The sequence below is a fragment of the Ursus arctos genome, unplaced genomic scaffold (genome assembly GCF_023065955.2).
Source record: "Ursus arctos isolate Adak ecotype North America unplaced genomic scaffold, UrsArc2.0 scaffold_26, whole genome shotgun sequence".
Lineage (NCBI taxonomy): Eukaryota > Metazoa > Chordata > Mammalia > Carnivora > Ursidae > Ursus > Ursus arctos.
In genome coordinates this window covers 20,080,172-20,106,584 of record NW_026622941.1, presented here as the reverse complement: position 1 = coordinate 20,106,584, position 26,413 = coordinate 20,080,172, and the positions used below count along the sequence as shown (strand labels likewise).

Sequence of the window (26,413 nt, the reverse complement as noted above, 5' to 3'; positions counted from 1 at the left end):
CTTCCCTTTGGAACAGAATAGGATGATTTACCAAGAAGCTTCAACAAATAAAATTTGGGCATGCAGGGGCATCTGGGTGGCTCAGTTGCTGAAGCCTCTGCCTGCGGCTCAGGTCATGATCCCCGGGTCTTGGGATTGAGTCCCTCATTGGGCTCCTTGCTCAGTGGGGAGCCTGCTTCTCCCTCTGCCTGCTGCTCTCCCTGCTTGTGCTTGCGCTCTTTCTCTCTCTCTGACAAATAAATAAATAAAATCATTTAAAAAAATGTAGGTATACAAATTAAAATCAGCTCAAAATGGAGAGAACAGAGCTCAGATATAGGAGAGACTTACCTTCAGGCTCTAGGGTTATTGAGAAAGCAGTGAACTCAGTGGATTGTATGGGTTCCATCACCGTAGGGGCCTCAGAGTTGAGGGGGACAATGGGAGGGGTTGTCTTCTTTGGATCCCATTTTTACACCATAAATTGTCAAAAGTGTAGAAATAACAGAAGTAAAACCAATGAATCATTGAAGTAGTAATCAGTAAAAGTTTATTGTGCACACACCAAAAAGACAGTTTGCAAACCAGGAGCATTCAAACCAAAACATGGAAGGAAGCTCAGAGGTATATTGTTGTAAAGCAGCTTATATAGTGAGAAGTTCCTGCCCTCAAGCCTCCTCTCCTTCCACTTGCTCATGTGTGCTTTTAAATTTTAGTCATTCGGAGGTATTTATAGAGTTTCTTAATTGCGTACTGTGTGTTTCCCCCACTTCTGACCTTTTCGTGTTCTGCCCTGAAATCTAATCCCTCTATAGAAAACCAGTTCCTCTTTTAAGGTTGAACCTAAATGGTAATTTTTTAAGCAAGTATTCAATAAAGTTGAATGATTAATCTGAGTATTTATGTGGATGGATTTTCCTAATGTGGGGGATTTGAATCTGTGATTTATAAGGTAGGTTTTATCATCCCAATTTTACAGATAAGGAAAGAGGCTAAGAGGAACAGGTTGTTTAACTTTGCTAAGATCATACAGTAATTAAGTGCTAACACTGTTTAGCCTTAAATCTTTGCTTTTTTTTGCCAATCACTTTGTATGTGATATTTAAGTGTTACTGATGTTATACTTATTTATGTGATTTTTGGACACTTCTCTGAAATCTAGAGAATTCTCCATAAAAATCAATGTGGGAATAACCATGTAGTCCTTATTTTAAGTCACTACAATAGGGGCGCCTGGGTAGCTCAGTCCATTGAGCATCTGATTCGATCTCAGCTCAAGTCTTGATCGTAGCATTGTGAGTTCAAGCCCTGTGTTGGGTTCCACACTGGGTATGGAGCCTACATTAAAAAAAATAAAAAAATAAAAGTCACTACAATATATAATTTATTTTGTAACATTTTTCATGCTTAGTAGTGAAAAATTGTTGGTTAGGCATTATCAATTTAGTATGGTTTAAAAAATATTGCTATGATTTTTCTTTCAGTTTTAGAAAAACGTTTGGATCTCCAATTTTAGAATGGCATCCATTTCAGGTTAGTGGAAATGATTACATTTTATAGTACATTCTGTTTTGTTTCTAATTGCATGTTCTTTGAAAAAATATTGTTTTTCTCTGTACTTTCAATTTTGCTGTGAACCTTAAACTGCTCTAACAGGAAAGTCTTAATAAAAATAAACATAAATTATAAAAGTATTTGTTTTAAAAATTCTGATTATTGAAATGATGTTTTGTGAGTTGTTTTTTTATTGTGGTAAGACATACGTACCACAATTTACCATTTTAACTAATTTTAAGTATACAATTCAATGGCAACAATTCACATTATTGTACAGCCATCACCAGTATCCATCTCCAGAACTTTTTCATCATTCCAAACTGAAATTCTGTGCCCACTATACAGTAACACCCTCTTACTGCCTTTCCATCAATTGCTGATAACACTGTTCATAATCTGTTAGTATGAATTTGACTACTCGACTAATTTGACTACCTCATGTAAGTGGACTCATACAGTCTTTGTCCTTTTGTGTCTGGCTTATTTCCCTTAGCATAATATCTATGAGACTCATCCATTGGTAACATTTTTCTTTTTAAGGCTGAATAATATTATAATGTATGTATATATCACCTTTTGTTTATCAGTTTGTCAGTGGACTTCTGGGTTTCATTTTTGGCAATTGTGAATAATGCTGCTATGAACATTGGGATACAAACATGTTTGATTCTGTTTTCAGTTCTTTTGGGTATATACCTAGAAGTAGAATTGCTGAATCACATGGTATTTCTGTGTTTAATTTTTCAGGAACTGCCATATTATTTTCCATACTCACTGTTCCATTTTACATTCCCACCAGCAATGCAAAAGGGTTCCAAGGCGTGATACCTTTTTGATAGAATTATAGGAACCTAAGAAATCACATAGTAGAAAATATAAATCACTCCAGATCCTTCTACTCAAATGAATACTGTAATATATAGATGTATTATTTTTCAACAAATATTTTTAGTCTGCAAAGAGTTATTATTTTTTAATGAAGTACAATTAATATGTTATATTAGTTTCAGGAGTACAACATATTCCCCAATTCTATCCATTAATCAGGAATACAAAAACAAACTGCAGCCTGTGACGATGAATCCTTTTCTTAACAGAACTTGTATTAGTTTCATTGCCTCAAAGTCTCCAATTTGAATGATGCAGGAGACCTGCCAAAGAGCTGGTGTACTTGCCCATGGAGTTGCATACTGCTGGGCTGAGGATGTAGAGAAGCTGAAGGAGAACCAACAGGGTCTGGAGGATCTGCAAGCTCTGCTCTTTCCCCAAGGATATCTAGCAGCAGCCAGAGTTGTGGGCCCAGTGCTGCCCTGTGCCAGTGAGGTCACCAGGCCTGACCTTACACTAACGTTTTTAAATTTGGAAAATAAGCCCACTGTTTCATTTCTGCCCTCCAAATCTTTGGCTGCCCAACAAAACATAGCCGATCCCCTCCCCAAAGGATTCTTGTTATTCGTCTTTGGATGATGCTCCTTCCTCCTCTTGCTCAATCACATCCATCTTGGTAATCCTCTAACTTAAATGCTGAGATACGAAGTCAGCTACTATTAACATTTTATTTTAGACATTGGGAGAATAGGAAAAGGGACCTAAAATTACGTACATGCATACATACATACCTACCACCAACATCAAAAGAATACGGAAGAAATGCTTATAGTAATTACAGTCCTGTTTCTCATCTGGTCATGTGGTCATTAGATGTTTTTTTATAACTATCTTCTTCAATTTCCCATTCCTTATTCCTTTGCGCTCAGCAGGCACCTCATCTCACCACAAATGTATGGACTTGCCTTAGCAGTTTGCTTGTATTTGGCTTTTGAGTTTTCCATTAACTTTAATCACGGGACATGGGAATACCAGAAGGTACCCTAGAGGATCCCCTACATTTCAGACCTACTCCTCCTTACTTCAGTAGTGTCACAACAATCCTATTTCTCTTGAATAGTGAGAAATACTCACCCCAGACAGTACAGTAACTCTCTTCTTTGCCTGTTGATTTACTGGCATAAGAAACTCAAAGTAGTCAAGAGGAGTCCACTTCCATTTAAATGGAGCCATTGCTTTTTCCCCTGGCAGAAGCTTTCCTTCCTTGCTAAGACCTCTAAACCAGCAAAGTTCAAAGTTTCAGGGATGAGAAGCAAACATTTCACTAGTGGGTCACTAGGAGGTAATAGTAAAAGGAGCCACTCCCATTTCTACCCCAATTCCTCAGCCCAAGAATCCTGTCTGTGGTGGGGCGCCTGGGTGGCTCAGTCATTAAACGTCTGCCTTCGGCTCAGGGCGTGATCCCAGAGTCCTGGGATCGAGCCCCACATCAGGCTCCTCTGCTGGGAGCCTGCTTCTTCCTCTCCCACTCCCCCTGCCCGTGTTCCCTCTCTCGCTGGCTGTCTCTCTCTCTCTCTCTCTCTCTCAAATAAATAAATAAATAATAAAATCTTAAAAAAAAAAAAGAATCCTGTCTGTGGGACAAACAGCGCTGTTCACTGTTTTGGTAGGTAAGGGCAGTTATATTGGCTTCCACTTGGTCTTTTTTTCCATAATAGTGCTTACTTATAGGCCAGGGGACCAATATGTGAATTCAGTTAGTTGCTGAGAGCCACTCCTGGCTCTAATAATACAATCTGGAACTGTGGAAATAACCACAGAGTGGGTTAGCAGACCTCCTGAGCCCACTGTGTGATGGACCTGAGCAACACTGCACTGGTTACGGGACTTGTATAAATCCAGTCCCTGTTCTGACTGGTAGATCACCATGGCATTTTAGTCGTCCGGGAACTATCAGTTCAGGTTAATGTCCAATAATTTCTGAGAAGTTATTTTCCTTTCCCTAGTACACAATTACCCTGATAAGTTACTCTGGAGAACACTAGTGTAAAGATTTACTACATAAATTTTTAGTTGTATAAGAGAGTCCTTCCTTAAAGCGCTCCAAACTCTACTATATTCAAGGAACTCTGGATCTATAAATTGACTCATTTCTGGAAACTGGTTGAAGCCTGTGACTTGTAGTGATTCAAGTCAGGCTTATGTTTATTAGAACCAGGGCTTTGTATTCGGAATTTTTAAATCAAGTAATCTGAGTTCTCTGCGGTTCAGACTATTATGATTGCTACTTCTGCTCTCTTGCCTATTATGGTAACCATATGTACCTTTTCTTTGGTCGTGAACTGAATTGCTATCATTAACTACCATACCTTGGAATCCATCATTCTCATTGATTCAGTTAGTCTAGTTCAAAGGCAGTACTTCCCCCACTGTCATTCCTAGCTTACAGCCACAGAGAACAGCCTCTAAGAGCTCTTCAGGGATGCCAGAGGGACCCCCCTCATGAATATATTTCTCAGTTTTGGTGAAGGGAGTGTCCTATGGATCTTCCTGGGGGACAGCAGGAGAGTAGATGGTCAGTCTGCCTGATAATCTCCTCTAGCATTACCATCTCCTGAAGCCTCTGAATCCCCTCCTTTAGTGTATACCTCTCCTAGCTTCATACTTTTCTTCTGCACCTTCCTCAACTTTTGGAGCCTTCATAGAATTGAAGAGAGTTAGGGCCTTGCTCCAGAGTAGGCTTTGGCTTAGGGGAATGTTGTGGCTGGTTTGATCTTCTATCCAGACTACTAAACCTCTCTCCATGTCAGCATTAAGGCTGTTTTGCTTTCTTACCTTTCATGTGTTCACTGGAGTAGCATTTTTAATTTCCTTCCAGAACCTTGCCCTTGGATTCACAACTCAGCTAACTGACTCAAGAGACCTAGCTTTCAGCCTGTCTTGGCTTTTGACATGGCTTCCTCACTAAGCTTAATCACTTCATGTTTTTTATTTAAAATGAGAGACAGGCAACTCTTCCCTTCATTTGAACAGTTAGAGGCCATTGTAGGGTAGCTTAACTGGCCTGATTTCTGTATAGATGTGTTTAAGGGAATAGGGAGGCCCATGGGAAAGACTGGGGAATGGCTGGTTGGTGGTCCTCTTTTATTGTTTGCTGTCCTATATAGGTGTAGTTTGTGGTTCCCCAAAGCAATTACAATAGTAGTATAAAGAGTACCGATCACAGATTACCATAAAAGTTGTAATAATAATGAAAATGTTTCAGATATTGAAAAAATTGCCAAAATGTGACATAGAGACATGAAGTGAGCAAAGACTGTTAGAAAAATGGCACCCACAGACAAGCATAACACAGGTTGCCACAAACTTTCAATTTCTTAAGAAGTTCAGTATCTTTAAAATGCAGTAAAGTGGGGGCGCCTGGGTGGCTCAGTGGTTAAGTGTCTGCCTTCGGCTCAGGGCGTGATCCCAGAGTCCTGGGATCGAGCCCCGCATCGGGTTCCCTGCTCCGCTGGAAAGCCTGCTTCTTCCTCTCCCACTCCCCCTGCTGTGTTCCCTCTCTCGCTGGCTGTCTCTCTGTCAAATAAATAAATAAAGTCTTAAAAAAAAATGCAGTAAAGCAAAGCACAATAAAATGAGGAATGCTTATATATATTGACAAATGCAACTCTTGGTGTGTTTTATGTTTTTTTATGCATCACATTTTTGTACATCATTCTCTGGGGCTTCGTAGGTCTTGAAGCACTGAGAGGTGGCAGGGCAGATTCTTAGGGGGGCTTAGCAATCCTTTTCGAGGCAAGACCACCACAGGCATTGAGATGGGGGAAGCTGTCTGAGAAAGAGTAGGAAGGGCAAGAGAGACTTGACAGAATTTAGTGGGTTAAGGTCCCCTGCCTCCTTCATTGGAATCTGCACAGATGTTTTACCTTCCCAATCGTAGAGTCTCACTTCTTTTTAACCAGTGCCCTAACTTTGACATAAGAGTCTGTGCGAGGCTGGGAATTTGATTTGCATTGTAATTCAGCCACCTGCAGAACGTTGGTGTTCAGTAATCTCGGCCCGGTAGCTACAGGAGATAAGGGGTTCTTTGAGGACAGCCATAGAGACTTTGAGGTCCCTTTATGGAGATCCTGCATTTCTCTCAGGTTCTTCAGCATATTTAGGAGCAGCCAATCAACCCCATTATTCTCACAAAAATGTTCTGTGACAGCAAACACTTGGTTACCCAGAGGCTTTCGCTGTCTAGATACTTGATTACTGGTGTCTAGATTATAATTTACATAATTTTGTCTACTGCGTGCCATGGAATACCACTGTCCCTTTTACCACTGCAGGCAAGAGTCATTGATGGCTTTAAATCTTTAAATCAGACACTATTCTAGGTGGCATAGAAGCAATATAGAGAACCTACTTTTAAGTTTCTTTTCCTCTGGAACAACATTTGGTGTTGGTTGGAGTTCACTCAGAGAAGCTGAATCATTATGAGTGATATAAGGGATTTATTATAGGAATTAGTTCCTACATGATTGCGGGACGTGGTTAAGCAGTCCATTACTGGTCCTGAAGTCAGCAGTGCCAGCAGTAGGGACAGGAAGATGGAGAGCGAGTGTGGGAGGATAAAGAAGAGCTGAAACCAATGAGGACAAACTGGAACCCATCTGTCTCTCACTTGGCCTCATGTTGGTGAGTCATTGCCTCCAAGGCTCTGACTTCCAGGATGCTCACGCCCTGCAGAAGAGCTGGTGCACTTGCCATAGAAAATTGTACAAGATCGTGGCCAGTGATGCCGGGAAGCTGAAGAAGCTGCGGGCCAACCTGATGTGCCAAAGAGATTCAGCAGGAGATGGAGGAATTGGCTTCTGCCCTTTGCCGAGAAGGTGAATGAGCCCCAACAGCACCTGACATTACGCCAACCATCTGAATGTAAAGCTGGCTGCTGTTTCATTTCTACCTTCCAAGTCTGAAGCAGAGTTCACCTGTGGCGAGTCCTAACCCAGAATCATGCAGGGAAGGCAATTCTGGTAGTTGGTATAATACAAAGCCTCCGTAACATCCTATTTTAAATCATAACCATGAGATTTCATCTTATGAAAATTTCAGTCCTTCAAGGTGGATTAATGCAGGCTGATGTTTTAGAAAGCATCAAGGACATCTTTAAAAAATTTTTAGTTTCTATTGTGGTGTCAAAAGTAATCTCACTTTGGCTTTACTACTCAGATTGCTTAGAATCATACATTAAGGCTGCTTTATACATTAGTTATGATAGAATTATAATGTCATTTCCAGTAGCACACTTGATTTCTCTTTTAATTGTTACATCAGATTATTCATAATCACCGACTCCTTATCATGCCACCATATGAACCCAAATATGAGTGTTCTTGTGAAATAATATCTAAGTAGTTAGGGGATTACTTTAAAATGCCTTCCTTTTGTTTCAAAGTCTGGTTACTTTACTTAAATGACTTAGATTGTTGGACCACTGTCCCACAACACAATAAAAGTAATAATGATCATTTATTAAATGCATAACTGTGTGCTAGGTACTATGTTAAGAACTTTCCATATGTTATCTCATTTAATTCTTTAAAACAGTACTGTGAAAGCTAGATACTATCCTCATTTTCCAGATGGGGAAATTGAGGCTCAGTTAAGTACTTAGCCTGAGCTAAGAAGAGGACCTAAGATTTAACTCAGGTCTGTGTGACTCCAACACACATGCCCTTAACCACCCTCCTCTTCTGTAATTTTGATGAGGAGGAATATCCAAAAATCAGTAGGGAAACCTAAAACTAATTATTTAGTGATTGTATCTTTTTTCCCCTTCCTTATAGGTCTAACTGAAGAATTGGATTCTGTAACCAATGAGCTACATGCAGTAGACATTCAAATTCAGGAACTTCTGGAAAGGCAACAAGAGCTTATTCAGAAAAAGAATATCCTAACGAACCGAATAAAGCAGCATTTAGAGGCTTCTGATGCCGGGGAAAGCAGTGAATGGGATTCTTCACCCGGTGCTTGGAATAAAGAAGGTTTACTCTGTTTTTCTTTGCTGGTTTTGTTTCTCCTTGTTTCTTTACACAGGAGTTTAATCATTGTTCCTGGATCAGTGCTTTCCAGCGGCTTAGAGGGGAAACTGGCCGCTCTTCAAGTGGCATGGGAAACCAGTAGGCAAACCATTCTTACCCATGTTCTTTTTAAATGAAGCTTTATTATTCAGACTTCATTATTTTTTCCAAATACGGTTCTAGCAGCATCAATCAATGCTTGGAAAAAGATTTTTTAACTAAATTTTCTAAATTTTAACTAGAAAAAATTAAACCATTAAGAAAAAAAGATAGATTCAAACTTCTTGCCAAAGTCTAGTTCATTTTCCTGCCCTAGTGAACACACCTTTCTTGATTCAAGATCTTGCCAAGCATTGTGTTTATCACTGGCTATTGTACTGTAATGGTATACTGTGACTCTCAAATTACAGTGCTTTTATGGGCCTTGCTTTCCAGGGATTCACTTCTAAACAAGATATTTACATAAAAAATTCTACATAATTGCTAACTTGATGATATTTGAGATTTTTATGATACTATGAATTCCCTGATCAACTTTCAGACTTTTTTGAATACCTGTCAAGTACCTTCCTCCTCTGTGTGGGTTACTTCTCAACTGGCAAATGTTTTCATTTTTTCTGATGTACTGTTTCTTATCATATATCATTAAATGTGTTTTTGCTTAGCTTCATGAGCTAAACTAATCTCAAAATTGTTAGTATAAAAGTTAAATTGTTAATAGTATTAAAAGTCTTATATAAATTCTTATCTGTTTTTCTCTAGTATAAAAGCAGCCATTCATGTTTGTATCTCATTTATAATCCTAGATGGTTCTAATATATTTAACTTATTTTTCTCTGTCTAGATTTTCCCTGGTCTGGTAAAGTTAAAGATGTTCTGCAAACTGTCTTTAAACTGCAGAGGTTCAGACTGCTTCAGCTTGAAACTATTAATGTAACAATGTCTGGAAAGGACGTATTTCTTGTTATGCCTACAGGAGGTGGAAAGAGCTTATGCTACCAGTTACCAGCATTATGTTCGAATGGTTTGTATTAATAAAGATCCATTTAAGTTGAAGAAATGCCATTTCTCTTTTAGTTCTTTAAATCATCTTTCTAATCATACCTCTGTAAAAATCAAGTGCATTTTTATTTTTATTTTATCTTTATGTTAATAGACATTTTATTTTATTTTTATTTTTTATTTTTTTAAAGATTTTATTTATTTATTTAACAGAGACAGAGACAGCCAGCGAGAGAGGGAACACAAGCAGGGGGAGTGGGAGAGGAAGAAGCAGGCTCATAGCGGAGGAGCCTGATGTGGGGCTCGATCCCAGAACGCCGGGATCACGCCCTGAGCCGAAGGCGGACACTTAACGACTGCGCCACCCAGGCGCCCCAATAGACATTTTAAAGGGTTCATTTAAAGAGGGAATGTTAAAGAGTTGGAGTGGAATTAGTTCTTTTATCTTGTTCTTAAAACGTAATTTAAAAACATGTAGGAGAAAAATATTAGAAAAGAAATCCATGGACCTGGATTCTAGTCCCAGATCTTTATTGAGTGTCAGCTGTGGTGTTAAGCACTGGAGAAAACAGTAATGAGCAAAATGGGCAAAGTTCTAGTTTTCATGGAGTTCATGGTGTAAAGTGGTGCTTTCTCAAACTGTAACGTGTGTAAGAATCGCTGGTGATGTGATTAACATGCAGATTCTAGTTTGTGTGGGACCCAAAATCTTGCATGTCTAACAGGCTCCCAGGTGATACTGACGCTGCTGTTTGGGGACTAGCAAGGGTATAGAGCAGGGGTCAGCAGACTTTCCCTTAGAGAGGCAGTCAGTAAATGGGATAGGTGTGGTCCATATGGTCTCCGTGGCAGCCACTGAGCTCTGTGATTGTAGCACAAAAGCTGCCATAGACAACATGTAAACTAATGGATGTCCTTGTGTTCCATTAAAACTTCAGTGACCCAAATAAGCAGCTAGTCTTTAGTTTATTGACCCTAGTTTAGAAAATATAGGTAATTGTAAGCAGTTGCAATAAAGGTTTTGTGATGAAGATTTTAATAGGAAATTAAGTTAGTTTGTATTAATAAAGATCCATTTAAGTTGAAGAAATGGAGTAAGGAAGAGTGTTCGTGCGGGGAGAGTATTTCTGAGCCCAAAATAAGAGGGAATATTCAATAACCTGGAAGAATTTCAGTGTGGCAGGCAGTGAGAGGCAAGACTTGTGGAAAGAATTTTGAAAGATACTGTAAAAACTTCCTTAGATTAGTGCGAAACCATTGAAGGGTTTTATATAAGTAAGAGACTAGTTAGAATTGTGCTTTAGAAGATAGAGGAATTCTAGAAATAATTATTGGGAGGTAGATTCAGTAGGACTTATTTTTGTTGGATGCAGGGTGGCGGGGGTGGTAGAAGAAGGGATAGTCTAGAATGATGTCTAAATTCTAGGCTGGAATAAATGGTGAAGTTTTTCACTGAAATAGGGTACATTTGGAGAAAGAACTTCTGTGGGAATGGAGAGAGAGGGAAGATGAGTTGAGGAAGTAGAACTTGTGAATGGGACATTCTTTGGAAAGAATTGTTATGCAGGGAAAAAGAGAGGGGGCCCTAAATTAGATGTCCAGGGTGTTTTAAAGATGAGAGAAACTTGCCCGTGTTTAAACGTAATGAGAAGGTACCACTGATGAAGGAGAATGTGAAAATACAGTGGAGAGACTATTGGGATGGCAAATCCTTGATAAAGTCTGAATCTGAGTATATTTTTTAATTGGTCTGCTCTCTGTCTCAGGTTATTTTAAGGAACAAACTACAGAGACATAAGTTAGTGAGTCTAATAACGTAGAATAACTCTTACAGCTGTGTACAGTTTCACTAACCAGAGAAAGGGAATATACTATCAGCATTTCATTCAGTCAGTAAACTGTTCACTGATTTCTCGGCATGTATTAATCTGGTACAGTAAGTAGAAGAATACTCATGTCACTATCATTTGTAATTATACAGGTTGCTGTGTTTTCTTTGGAAAGCTTTGGAATAACTTTTTCCTCATATAACTGGACAGTATTTGACTAGATTTATAATGCTTTGCTAATATGACCAATACTGATTGGTAAAATAAGTAAAAATTCAGAATGATACCTATTTTTGTTTTTATAGTGTTGAATAAGGGTAGAGATTTCTGTCTAATCTTATATTTGCTTATTTGGCTAATGGTCATTTATTTACATCTATCTCTTTTATTAATGAGGGTGAAAAATAGGTAGTATATTGATGTTGTGATGCCCTCAGATGAGTGGTCGAAACTTATTCTGGGGGTGGTGTAAAATTTAAAGTAGATACTTTCTCTTTTAGGTTTTACCCTTGTGATTTGCCCATTGATCTCTCTTATGGAGGACCAGTTGATGGTTTTAAAACAATTAGGAATTTCAGCTACCATGTTAAATGCTTCTAGTTCTAAGGTATGCTTCTGCGGCTCTCTGTCTTTTTTTTTTTTTTTTTTAATTTAAACTCTTCACTGAAGTAGGAGCCTTGATTACAACTGAGTTGGTTATAAAATTATTAAGTGATAACTGTATCTGGAGTTGCAAACTACTATTGATGGGCCAGTGTTAGCCCACTGCCTATTTTTATATGGTCTGTGAGCTAAGAATGGTTTAATATATATATACACATATATAAATTATATATGTAAATATAATTTATATATATATATAATATATATAATTTTTTTTATTTTTAGATTTTTATTTAAATTCTAGTTAGTTAACATCCAGTGCAATATTGGTTTTAGGAGTAGAATTCAGTGGTTCGTCACTTATATATAACACCCAGTCCTGATCATAACATGCTCTCCTTAATAGCCATCACCCATCTAGCCCATCCCCCACCCACCTCCCTCCGTCAACCCTCAGTTGGTCAACCCTCAATTAGTTCTCTACGGTTAAGAGTCTCTTATGGTTTGTTTCCCTCTCCTCCCCCCCATATGTTCATCTGTTGTTTCTTTTTTTTTTTTTTAAGATTTGTTTATTTGTTTTAGAGAGAGAGTGAATGCAAGCAGGGGGTGGGGCAGAGAGAGAGAGAGAGAGAGAGAAAGAATGCTCAGACACCTTGCTGAGCACAGAGCTCGATGCAGGGCTCAGTCCCACAACCCAGAGATCATGACCTGAGTGGAAACCAGGAGTCAGACGCTCAACCAACTGAGCCACCCAGTCACCCCTGTTTTGTTTCTTAAATTCCACGTATGAGTGAAATCATATGATATTTGTCTTTCTCTGACTGACTTATTTCACTTAGCATAGGACACTCTAGCTCCATCCACATCCTTGCAAATGGCAAGATTTCATTCTTTTTGATGGCTGAGTAATATCCCATTATACATATATATATGTATACACACATAGACCCCGCATTTTCTTTATCCATTCATCAGTCAATGGACATTTGGTCTCTTTCCATAGTTTGGCTATTCTTGATAATGCTGCTATAAACATCAAGTTGCATGTACCCCTTTGAATCTAGGTAAACACCTAGTAGTGCAATTGCTAGATTACAGGGTAATTCTGTTTTTAACTTTTTGAGGGAACTGCATGCTGTTTTCCAGAGTGGTTGCATCAGTTTGCATTCCCACCAACAGTGCAAGAAGGTTCCCTTTTCTCTACATCCTCACCAACACCTGTTGTTTCTTATGTTGTTAATGTTAGCCATCTGACAGGTGTGAAGTGGTATCTCATCGTCGTTTTGATTTGTATTTCCCTGATGATGAGTGATGTTGAGCATCCTTCTGTGTGTCTGTTAACCCTCTGGATGTCTTTGAAAAAATGTCTGTTCATGTCTACTGCCCGTTTCTTAACCAGATTTTTGGGTGTTGAGCTTGGTAAGTTCTTTATAAATTTTGGATACTAACCCTTTATCAGATATATCATTTGCAGATATCATCTCCCATTCCATAGGCTGCCTTTTAGTTTTTTTGATTGTTTCCTTTGCTGTGCAGAAGCTTTTTTATCGTGATGAAGTCCCAGTAGTTCATTTTTCCTTTTGTTTCCCTTGCCTGTGGTGATGTGTCTAGAAAGAAGTTGCTATGACTGATGTCAAAGATGTTGCTGCCTGTGTTCTCCTCTAGGATTTTGATGGTTTCCTACTCACATTTAGGTCTTTCATCCCTTTTGAATTTATTTTTGTGTATGGTGTAAGGAAGTGGCCCAGTTTCATTCTTCTGCGTGTTGCTGTCCAGTTTTCCTAACACCATTTATTGAAGAGACTGTCTTTTCTCCATTGGCTATTCTTTCGAAGATTAGTTGACCATAGATTTGTGGGTCCATTTCTGGGTTTTTGGTTCCATTTCATTGATCTATGTGTCTTTTTTTGTGCCAGTACATAGTGTCTTACTGTCTTGACCTACAGCTTTGTAATATCACTTGAAATCTGGAATCATGATGCCTCCAGCTTTGGTTTTCTTTTTCAGGGTTGGTTAGCTATTCGGGGTTTTTTGTGGTTCCATACAAATTTCAAGACTGTTCTAGCTCTGGGAAAAATGCTGGTGGTATTTTGGTAAGGATTGCATTAAATATGTAGATTGCTTTGGGTAGTATAGACATTTTAACAATTTTCTTTCAATCCATGAACATGGAATGTTTTTCCATTTCTTTATGTCCTCTTCAATTTCTTTTATGAGTCTTATATAGTTTTGAGTGTACAGATCCTTTACCTCTTTGGTTAGGTTTATTTCTAGGTATCTTTTGGTTTTTGGTGCAATTGTAAATGGGATTGGTTCCTTGATTTCTTTTTCTCTTGTTTCATTATTAGTGTATGGAAATGGAATGGATTTCTCTACCTTGTTTTTATATCCTGTGACTTTGCTGCATTCATGTATTAGTTCTAGCAATTTTTTGTGGAGTCTTTTGGGTTTTCTACATAGAATATCATGTCATTTGCACACAGTGAAAGTTTGATTTCTTCCTTGCTGATTTGGATGCCTTTTATTTCTTTTTCTTGTCTGATTGCTGAGGCTAGGACTTCTGTTACTATGTTAAATAGTAATGCTGAGAGTGGATATCCTTATCTTGATCCTGACTGTAGGGGAAAGTTCTCAGCTTTTCCCCATTGAGGATGATATTAGCTGTGGGTCTTTCTTGTATGGCCTTTTCTGATAGTGATCTATGTTCCATCTATTCCTACTTCGTTGAGGATTTTTATCAAGAGTGGATGCTATATTTTGTCAGATGCTTTTTCTGCATCTATTAAGAGGATCATATGGTTCTTATGCTTTCTTCTATTAATGTGGTGTATCACATTGATTAATTTGTGAATATTGAACCACCCCTGCAACCCAAGAATAAATCTCACTTGATCATGGTGAATAATTCTTTTAATGCACTGTTGGATTCAATATGCTAGTATCTTCTTGAGAATTTTTGCATCCTTTGTTCAGGGATATTGGTCTGTAATTCTCCTTTTTAGTGGGGTCTTTGGTTTTGGAATCAAGGTCATACTGGCCTTGTAGAATGAGTTTAGACGTTTTCCTTCCATTTCTGTTTTTGGAATAATATGCGAAGAATAGGTATTAACTTTTCTTTAAATGTCTGGTAGAATTCCCTTGGGAAGCCATCTGGCCTTGGACTTTGTTGCTGGTTATGGGTCTGTTCAAGTTTTCTGTTTCTTCCTGTTTCAGCTTTTGTAGTTTATATGTTTCTAGGAATTTGTCCATTTCTTCCAGATTGCCCAGTTTGTTGGCCTATAATTTTTCATAAATTATCTTATAATTGTATTTCTGTGGTGTTGATTTTGATCTCTCCTCTTTCATTTGTGATTTTATTTTTCGTCCCTTCCTCTTTTCTTTTTGGTAAGTCTGGCTAGGGGTTTATCAATTTTATTAATTCTTTCAAAGAACTAGCTCTTGATTTCATTGCTCTGTTCTGTTGTGTTTTCATTTTCATTTGCTTCAATGTACTTTTTAATTTTGTCTTAAATTTCCCCATTGAAGAATTCATTCTCTAGTAGGATATTCTTTAACTTCCATGTATTTGTGGTCTTTCCAAATTTTTTCTTGTTGTTGACTTCAAATTTCATAGCGTTGTGATATGAAAATCTGCGTGGTATGATCTCAGTCCTTTTGTACTTGTTGAGGGCTGATTTTGACCCAGTATGTGGTCTGTTCTGGAGAATGTTCCACGTGCACTCAGAAAGAATGTGTATTCTGCTGCTTTAGGATGAAGTGTTCTGAATATATCTGTTAAGTTCATCTGGTCCAGTGTGTCATTCAAAGCCATTGTTTCCTTATTGATTTTCTGCTTAGATGATCTGTCCATTCCTGTTAATGTCCTCTACTATTATTGTATTATTGTCAATGAATTTCTTTATGTTTGTTATTAGTTGATTCATATATTTGGGTGCTCCCAAGTTGGGGCCATAAATATTTATAATTATTAGATCTTCTTGAGGGATAGAACCCTAAGTTCTGATATTAGTGCCTTTCATCATCTCTTGTTACAGTCTTTGGTTTAAAATCTAGTTTGTCTGATATAAATATGGCTACTCTGGCTTTCTTTTGATGTCCATTAGTATGTTAGGTGGTTCTCCATCCCCTCTCTTTAAATAGGCAGGTGTCTTAGGTCTAAAATGAGTCTGTTGTAGGCAGCGTATAGAAGGGTCTTGTTGTTTTATGCATTCTGATACCATGTGTCTTTTGATTGGAGCATTTAGCCTATTTACATTCAGAGTGATTATTGAAAGATATGAATTTAGTGCCATTGTGTTATCTATAACGTTGGTGGTTCTGGTGGTGTTCTTTGTTCCTTTCTAGTCTTTGCTGCTTGGTATGTATATAAATATATATATATATAGTTTAAAGATTTATTTATTTATTTCAGAGAGAGAGAGCACGCATGTGTAGGTGGAGGAGCAGAGGGAAAGGGAGGTGGGGAGCACACTCCTCACTGAGCGTGGAACCTGACATGGGGCTAGATCCCACAATCCTGAGATCACGATTTGAGCTGAAACTCAAGAATCAGACACTCAACCAACTGAGCCATCCAGGCGCCCCTCGATTTTTATATTTTTGGATGTTTAAAAAAATCAAAAGAATGAGAGTACTTTGTGAAGTGTGAAAATTATATGAAATTTAGATGTCAGTGTCCATAAAGTTTTATTGGAACACAACCATGCTTGTTCATTTACTTATTGTCTACCATGGTTTCACACAATAATGGCAGAGTAGTTGTGATAGATATCGTATGGCCCACAAAACCTAATATTTACTATCTGGCACTTTACAGTAAACATTAGCTGACCTGTTTTATATTTTCTATTAGAAAATGGTAAGCAAGAATTTCTAATCAGTTGTAACTCCTTCAGTATGTATGAGAAAGATGTAATTACAATGACATCATCACACCTAAAAAATATAGTGTTGATTCATTAACATTATCAAGTAAAAATATTCTCATCAAATCTTACTTTTTTAAAAAAATCATGTTCCAGAATAGATTGATGGATTATGTTATATTTTGTTGATTTTTCTGTAGGTTCCTCTTATTTCTTATTTGTTTCCCATGCAAATTTAAATTATTTGTTGAAGAAATCAGAGTCTTTGTCTTGTAGTTCACTACATTTTGGTTTTCTGATTACCTCCTTGTGATGTGCAATTTGTTCTTTTTAGTTAGCTTTAAAAGCTTGACTGTAGTTGGCCTTTTTCTTTTCCTTTTCAAGAGTATATCTCCCATGGGATGACTCAGGAGGTATATTATAACCTGGTTGTTTTGTGTGGTGTTAAGCTTGGTCAGTGGGTTTGGTGATATCTACCTGTTCTGTTAAGGAAGTTCTCTGTCCCCTTTTCATCTAATGGTTTAGAGCCATGGATGATTATTGCCTGCCTTAAATAACGCCTCTAATTAGGGGGTTACAAAGTGGTGATTTCTCATTCTGTCACTCTTTCTTATATCAGCTAGTCTTTTTCTATAAAGAATTTTTCCTTATTAACTCTTTGCAGATTAAAAATTCTTTCCCTTTAACATTTCTTAGAAAGAGTTGCTTTCCTAGCATTCTCCAAAGGTGGTCTATAAGGTCTTTTTTTTTAAGTATCATTAAAAACTTATGGACATTTAACATATTTGATAGATCTTAATCTGTATTATTCTTTATTATGGTGAAATAGTTCTGTCTTTGGGCAGTGAGCGCCTCTTCAGGTTGGCTCCTGAATATTTTTTCTTCACCTCATTAGTTTTTGACTCCTTGCTTGCTTTAATGAGAAGTTACTTCATGCTCATTTTGCATATTTCCTTCCAGACCTGGTGTCAGCCATATCTCCAAGTAGCTATGGTTCCTTTAGTTTTTCCCATCTGTTTCTGTTTTGTTTAAATTCTCATGTCCGAACTGCTGTCTCATTCAACAGAACGAATTTAGAGAATGTTATTTTCTACTACTGTACTTCCTTAACCCTGAAAAAGAGAGTAATAGTAATAGAAAGTAGCAAGAAGTTGCAGATAATTAGGGGTTCATGCCACGTCACTGCTGTTTGAAAAATTGGAGAGAAAAAAAGAGAAATGATAGGTCAAGTCCAGTTTCTGTTTGCATTCACTAGCGGTTCATAGACTGAAACTTTTTTTCTTAACCTTGCTTCTCTACTTACTCTGCCAGAAGTTCTGGAGAGTCAGGGATTTTTTTTAAGGCTTTATTTATTTATTTATTTATTTGAGAGAGAGAGAGAGAGCGGGAGTGGAGGGGAGGAGCAGACAGAGAGGGACAAGCAGACTTGGTACTGAACGCAGAGCCGACCAGCTTGATCCCATGACCCTGAGGTTATGACCCAAGCTGAAATCAAGAGTTGGACATCCACCCGGCTGAGCCACCCAGGTGCCCCAGAGTGTTTTCATTTTTATTTTTTATTCTGTTTTCTTGTCAAATGAGATTATTCTTTTATCAGCATTTGGATACAAGTAAACATCTAAAATGCTATTTACAGCTGCCCTGAAGTTTAGTGCTGGGACGTAGTCTCAGTTTTAATGAACTCAACATCTGCTAAAACAGTCCAAGGCTATTGCTTTGAGTAACCAGCATCTTCATTTACTGCTTAGTATCCCTGTCTGCTAGCTTAGTTCCATCATTGTGTCTGTTTTTGCTTTCAATAGGAGCATGTGAAATGGGTTCATGCTGAAATGGTAAATAAAAGCTCCAAGCTAAAGCTAATTTATGTGACCCCAGAGAAAATCGCAAAAAGCAAATTGTTCATGTCGAGACTAGAGAAAGCTTATGAAGCAAAGAGATTTACCCGGATTGCTGTGGATGAAGTTCACTGCTGTAGCCACTGGGGACATGATTTCAGACCCGGTATGTATGATGCATCTAGAAATACTCCTCGATGCTAGGGACTATTTTCTTACTCACTTACATGATGGAAATTCCTGGTAAAATGATTTCCTCAGCCAGTTATTACTCGTTTTCTCTTGCCTTAATATAAGGGGAGCAAGAGGCAGAGTCTTCACTCTCTTTACTCCCCCCAGGGTAGCACTTAGTCTGATTGTATTTATCCCGTGAAATGCATGTCTCTCAGCAAGATGATTCTCTCCCACCTTTGGTCATAATGGTTTACTGACACCAGGTTCTCCTTTGCATATGTTGAGAAATTCGTATCTGCTTCAGAGCTGTCTTCTTTAGTCATCAGGCAGGGTCTCCGGTATCCACTTCCAGGTCTATACCCAACTACTACTGCAGGGTTACAGTGCTGTGGGGTATTTTAGTAACCTTATTCTTTACTCCTCCAACCTAATCCTGCAGTCATAGCCAGAAGCACATCACTCAGACTTGTTCTGTGCAAAACAATCTTAAATTTAAGAAATTTAAATTTCTGCTCATGATTTCAACCGCATTTCTTTTTGAACCTGCTTTCACACACATGGCCCCCTGGGGTCCCCTTTAATCCCTCCTTGTATTTGTCCACTGCTCCAGATGCCACCTGACAGTCACTCTCTCCTCCTTCCAGACTCTGCCATTGCCACTTCTGTTTCTCGTGGATTGCCTGGCATTTTACCGGCCTCAGGCTCTGTGCCAGACTGAGCTGCTAGACCCCTCCCGGCTTCTGCTTCCCCCATTCCTGCTGTTTCAGTACTAAACGTTGGCGGGAAAAAAATTGCACAGCTGCATTCATTTCCACCCCAGATCAGCTGTCATCAGACTCCGCTGTGCTTTTACTTGTTCCTGATACGTCTCCTGTAAGCATTTCTCCCAGCAAGCTTTTTGTGCCTTTAACTTCCCTTTGGTCCTATCTCCTACTTAGCGGACGCCTCCTGGTCCCCAGGAAATAGGTGCCAGGAGGTTTGAGGTCTCCTCTTTCTCCTTCCAAACATTAGTAATCTTGTTTTTTCTTGTTAAGATAAAAGAGACCATTTTTTTTTTTTTTGAAGATTTTATTTATTTGACAGAGAGAGACAGCGAGAGAGGCAACACAAGCAGGGGAAGTGGGAGTGGGAGAAGCAGGCTTCCTGCTGAGCAGGGAGCCCAATGTGGGGCACGATCCCAGGACCCTGGGATCATGACCTGAGCTGAAGGCAGATGTTTAACGACTGAGCCTACCCAGGTGCCCCAAAAAGAGACCATTTCTTATAAGGGTTACCATGACTCCTCCCACTTCATCCTTTCTTGCCTTCTTAAGATCTCACTCTGTCAAAGTCTTCACTCCTGCATCTTTTTTTTTTTAATTAATTTTTAAAGATTTATTTATTTATTTGAGAGAGAATAAGCGCAAGAGAGCACACAAGCGGGGGGGGGGGAGGGGCAGAGGGAGAAGCAGGCTGTCCACTGAGCAGAGAACCTGATGTAGGATGGGATCCCAGGGCCCCAGGATTATGACCTGAGCCAAAAGCAGATGCTTAACCAACTAAGCCACCCAGGCACCCCATCTTTTTTTTTTTTTTAAGATTTTATTTATTTAACTTGAGAGAGGGAGAGAACGAGGAAGCAAATGAGTGTGTGTGGGGGAGAACAAAGGGAGAGGGGGAAGCAGATTCTGCCCTGAGCCTGGAGCACATCAGTGGGCTCCACCTTACAACCTGAGATCATGACCTGAGCTGTCAAGAGTCAGACACTCAACTGAGCCCCCCAGGCACCACTCTGAACCAAGATTTCCTAAAACCAAAGATAGAAACTGAAATAGCCTTCGACCTTTCCCACCCCTTTATGGTGTTGTCCTATTTCTGTTCTTCCTTTCGCCTCATCCTCTAAACTCACCATCTCAGTTTCTCACCTTTCTTCCATTCTTTTTTTTTTTTTTTAAGATTTTATTTATTTATTTGACAAGAGAGAGACAGAGAGAGAGGGAACAAAAGCAGGGGGAGTGGGAGAGGAAGAAGCAGAGCAGGGAGCTCAATGCGGGGCTCGATCCCGGGACCCTGGGATCACGCCCTGAGCCGAAGGCAGACGCTTAACGACTGAGCCACCCAGGCACCCCGACTTTTCTTCCTTTCTGGATTCACTGAGTCACTTCTGCCTCCACCACTCTGCTCACAGGTGACTGTCCCCCCCCACCCCCAGCTTAATCCAGGGGGCTCATCTGCATTCCTCTTCCCACTTAGCTTAACTTCTGGAGCCGGAGTTGAAGGAGGAGCAGAAGGAGCATTTCCTGTGTTCACCTCTCTCCTCACCACTTGCACCTCCCGTGGTTACTGGTTACTGTGACGGAGGCTTTGATGTGGTTCTTTTCCATTCTCACTGCCTTCCTTCTCCTTCCTTTGCTGCCACCCTAAATGTTAGTGTTCCCTATCGTTCTGATCTGTTTTCGCCTTTTCTTACACTTCCCCAGGCATGGTGGACTCATGGCCTGAAGATACAGTTCTCTACCTTCAGAATTATTTGGGGCACAGTTATTTTTTTAAATTTTGATTTAAATGCCTTAGGCAGTATATATACTGTCCTTTCTACTAGAGACCCCACCATGTTAATCAGACTACTCCAAAGAGTTGTTATCTGTAGCTACTGAAAATATCAGGTTTCTCACCTTTGCCCTATATTTCCAGCCTCAGTGGTCTGATCACTTAGGATGAGAACCATTGCTTGTGTGTCACCATCACTTGTGTTGCCTCTGCGAATTAGCTGCTAGCTGTCACGGTTGTTCCCGTGTCTAGTCCCGTTACTCTTCAGCTGTAGATTTATATTCCTAATTGTTTATTAGAAATGTGTACCCATTTTTTAAAAAGTTTTGAGATATAATTGACATGCAACCTTGTATTAGTCTTAGTTGTATAAGATAGTTGTATAACTAAAAGTTCGTACCTTTTGACCCCCTTCACCCATTTTGCCCACCACCATCCCTCACCTCTGGCAACTACCAATGTATGCTCTGTATCTTTGAGGGTTTTTTTTGTTTTTTTTTTTCTCAAAGATTCCACATATAAGTGATATCATATTAGCATTTGTCTTTCTCTGACTTCTATCATTTAGCATAATGCTCTCAGGGTTCATCCATGTTGTAAGTAGCAGAATTTCCTTATTTTTTAAGGCCAGATGGTATTGCGTTGTGCGTCTATGTATATTTTCTTTATTCATGTATCAGTGCTTGTTTAGATTGTTTCCATGGGTTGGCTATTATGCATAATGCTCCAGTGAACAGAGAGGTGTAGGTATCTCTTCAAGATAGTGGTTTTGTTTCCTTGGATAAATACCCAGAAGTGGAATTGTTGGGTCATATGGTAGTTTTATTTTGAAATTTTTGAGCAACATTTGTACTGTTTTGGTTTTTTTTCTTTTTATAAGGATTTGTTTATTTTAGAGAATACGCACGCTTGCACTAGGGGAGGGTGGGGCAGAGAGAAGCAGACTCCCTGCTGAGCACGGAGCCATTGCAGGGCTCATTCTCATGACTCTGAGATCATGGCCTGAGCCGAAATCATGAATTGAATGCTTCACCAACTGAGCCACCCAGGTGGCCCATGGTACTGTCTTCCATAGTGGCTGTACCAATTTACATGGCTACCAGCAGTGCACCAGGGTTTTCTTTTCTCCCACACTTGTTATTTCTTGTATTTTTGATGATAGCCATTCTAACAAGTGTGAAGTGGTATTTCACTGAGGTTTTCACTGATGATTAGTGATGCTGAAAACCTTTTCAGGTACCTGTTGGCTATTTCTATTTCTTCTCTAGAAAAATGTCTATCCAGATCCTCTGCCTATTTTTCAATCAGATTTTTTGGGTTTTTTTGCTATTGAGCCAAATGAGTTCTTTGTATAGTTTTTATGTTAACCTTTTATCATATAGTTGCAAAGATTTTCTCCTAGTTTATAGGTTTCTTTTTCATTATGTCGATGGTTTCCTTTGCTGTACAAAAGCATTTTATATAGTCCCACTTAATACATTTTCGCTTTTGTTGCCTTTGCTTTTGATGTCATCAGATCCAGTAAATCGTTGCCAAGATCAATGTCTGGAGCTTATTCCCTATGTTTTTTCTGGTAGTGTTATGGTTCCAAGTGTTATATTCAAGACTATTCTGTTTTGAATTGATTTGTATATCGTATAAGGTTCCAATTTCATTCTTTTGCGTGTGGCTTAGTTTTCCCAATACCATTTATCGAGGAGTCTGTTGCTTCTCCATTGTATATTCTTGATGCCTTCATCATAAATTAATTGACCGTATATGTGTGGATTTATTTCTGGGTTCTTTATTCTGTTTTGTTGATCCGTGTTTGTGTTTTAATGCTAATACCATACCGCTTTGGTTACTATAGCTTAGTAACATGGTTTGAAATCAGGAAGTTCGATGCCTCCAGCTTTGTTCTTTCTTAGGATTGCCTTGGCTATTGGGGTCCTTTTGTGGTTCCATACAAATTTTAGGTTTGTTGTTTCTAGTTCTGTGAAAAATGCCATTGGACTCTTGATAGGGATTGCACTGAATCTGTTGATTGCTGTGGGTATATGGATATTTTAATAGTGCTAAATCTTCTAGTTCATAGACCAAATATCTTTCCATTTATTTGTGTTATTTTCAATTTCTTTTATCAGTGTCTTACAGTTTTCAAGTGTATAGGTCTTACACTTCCTTGGTTACATTTATACCTTGGCATTTTATTCTTCTTGATGCAACTGTAAATGGAATTATTTTCTTAATTTCTCTTTCTAATAGTCTGTTATTAGTATATAGAAACACAACAAGGGCACCTGGGGGGCTCAGTTGGTTAAGCATCTACCTTCTGCTCAGGTCATGGTCCCAGGGTCCTGGGATTGAGCCCCACATCAGGTTCCCTGCTCAGTGGAGAGCCTGCTTCTTCCTCGCCCTCTGTTGCTCCCCTTGCTTGTTCTCTCTCTCTCTGTCAAATAAATAAATAATCTTAAAAAAAAAAAAAACCCACAACTGATCGTGTATTCATTTTGTGTTCTGCAAATTTTATTTTCTATGTGTAATTGCATGTCATCTGCAAATAGCAACAGTTCTACTTTATTCTGTTCCAATATGGATGCCTTTTAGTTTTCTTGCCTAATTTCTCTGGCTAGGAGCAGTGTTGAAGAAGAGTAGTGAAAGTGGGCATCCTTGTCTTGTTCCTGAACAGGAAGATAAGGTTGGAAGTAATAAGCTTGAGAGTAGGGTCTTTGTGGAGCTGAAACTCCGACCTCTGAGGAGGCACAGCTCTCTGGTGCTGGTGTCTCTTAGTGGAGGCAGAGGTGGCAGGGACCTGTGATGAAGCGGGTTCTCCAGAGCTTGGAAAATCAGCCAGCTGTATTCAGTTGCTCCTTTGAAGTCCCAGTGCTGCTGCGGGGATGAAGAAGCCTTTTGGGGTGATGTTCTTAAGAACACAAGCAAGCCCACAGGAAGCAGAAAGGAAGGAGCAAAACCCTTCTTCCTCCCCCAGCCTCATACTCTGTCCTTCCACAGCCAGCTGGCAAAGCGGAAATGGAGTGTGCAGATTCCCCACTCCAGAGCCGCAGAGCAGGGTGTAGAAGGGTGGAGTTGGAGCTGAGAACAAATAATGTAATAGTGGGACATCACTCTTGGTTTATCCTATCTCTGCAGATCCAGTCCATCACCAAGTCCTGTCAACTCTACCTCTGAATCAAATCTGAAGTTTGTTCACTTCTCTTTGTCTGTACTGCTGTCTCTTAGGTCCACTTGGGCTCCTTTCCACTGGCCTACTATGATGGCTCCCTCACTAGTCTGTGATTCCAGTCTTACCCTTTTATAGTTCATTCTCCACACAGCAACCAGAGTGGTCTTTTCTATATATAAATCAAACCCTGTACTTCCCTTCCTAAACTGCTTGGCAGATCTTCTTTGTACTTAGAATAAATTCCATATTCTTAACTGGGGTCTATAGGGCTATATGTGGTCTGTCCCATTTGTCTCTACCTGATTTTCTATTCTTCCTTCCTCCCTCCTTATATTCCTACTATACTGGGCTTACCACTATGAGTCCTTCTTACTCTCTGATAATAACATACTTATGGGTTTACTCTGTTTTGTCTGGTTTCTTTGCTTGAATTGTACTTCCATTTGCATAGCATCCTAGTTTTGTTCATCACTTAATCTTCAGTGCTTGGAGACATGCTTGGCACAAATGGATGAATCTTGGACTCTTTCCCTCACCTTCCCTCCCCCTGCTCCCCACTCCGTCTCCCCCAGGGCCCATATCCCAGTAGTCACCAGAACCTATGGGGTTCTAGTTCTTGGGCTTCTCTTCAGTCTTTTCGTTCTGCTCTGTCTGCAGTGTCATGCTTTGTTTCATATTTCTATTGGTTTCTGTTCTGCTGCTGCCATCTTTGAACTGCTTTCCCTTTCTTTAGTCTTTTGCCTCTTCCAGCCCCTACCTCGCACTGCCACCAAAGATGAGTCTGTTTATATCCCTTGTGTGCTTTAAAAATTACATGGTGACTCATTTCCTATAGGATGAAGTTCTAGCTCCTTAGAGTCAATGGACCATGTTGTTCCCAGTCTTACTTAAGCCTTTCTGTGCTCTTCAGTGTAACGGTATCAGTCAAGGTGCAGGTGGGGAAGCAGAGCTACTATGAATGGCAGGTGATCAGGGATTTATGTTAGGAAGCAGACCCTGTAGAATGGTGTGAGGAGCAGGGGAAGTGAAGGATGGAGGATCAGAGGAAATCCCTGGTTTCCTGAAGCGCTGGTGTGGCAGATCAGCTGGAGCTTGTAGGGGAATCTAGCTGGCATGGCCGGTGCCAGAGGGAGCCACAAAGGGGAAGCTCATGAGAGGTCTCTGGTAAGCTCTCTCCTCCGAGTAGCTGTCAGCACTGTGGGTCTGCAGCCAAGCGTCTAATGGGGCCCGTTGATGGGCAAGGCCTACAGTTGGGAAGAAGAGCTGAGGGAAGAGTGGAAAAAAACTAGGACCAGCTAGAACTGGCTGGCTGCCTCGGCAGCTGTCCTTCATCCCATCTGCCTGGAGAGATCTTCAGAGAGTCATGGCAGCTGGTTCACTTCTGCCTGCTCCACCTTGCACAAGGTCCTCTTTGGGACTAGCTTTCACTTGGAGCCATACAGGGAACATGGTTCCCAGCTTCCTGGAGCTGACAGTAGATGCACCCAGCTGGACAGTCTGTGAGTTAGTTCAGTGGACCTGCTGGCTGTTGTCTGACTGTGCTGGGTCATTTCATGCTGGTGTCTTTGCAGTGTATGTGCTGTGTTTCCGCCTGGTGATTTCTTCTACCCTTCCTAGTGAGCTTCTGCTTGTCCTTCAAGACCCAACTCAAATGTTACCTCCTTGAAACCTTCACAATTCCCCAACCACAGCCTTCTCTGTTTTCATAGTAGTCCTCTAGCTTTGCATTTAGCAGTTTCAACCACAGTTCCTTTCCACTTTCTCCAAGTAATTCAGGTACTTAAGGACAACTCATCTAGTGATGGAAACGTTCACGGCAAATATGAGCCCAGAATGGTTTCCCGGAAATAAGTTTTATAAAAACCAGCGCCTTCACCAAAAGTTTTCTGGTCTGCATTTGCCACACTTGGGGGATAGTGGTGGTAGAAGGGGTTTGGCTGATGGCCTCTTTTATCTCTTGTCAGTTGTAAGAGATTCACAC

The 26,413-nt window shown here is 39.7% G+C and overlaps 1 protein-coding gene across 2 annotated transcripts in view; it reads left to right on the top strand.

Annotated features, from left to right (window-relative positions):
- RECQL (RecQ like helicase) overlaps window positions 1–26,413 on the top strand; it is a 47,188-nt gene that overhangs the window by 5,614 nt on the left and 15,161 nt on the right. For both annotated transcript variants that reach the window (XM_026502299.4, XM_026502300.4), the window contains 5 exons: window positions 1,464–1,512; window positions 8,199–8,396; window positions 9,277–9,456; window positions 11,764–11,870; window positions 18,534–18,732. In XM_026502299.4, the coding sequence (XP_026358084.2) occupies window positions 1,497–1,512; window positions 8,199–8,396; window positions 9,277–9,456; window positions 11,764–11,870; window positions 18,534–18,732 (700 nt within the window). In that variant the 5' untranslated portion in view covers window positions 1,464–1,496. The remainder of the gene's footprint in view (window positions 1–1,463; window positions 1,513–8,198; window positions 8,397–9,276; window positions 9,457–11,763; window positions 11,871–18,533; window positions 18,733–26,413) is intronic.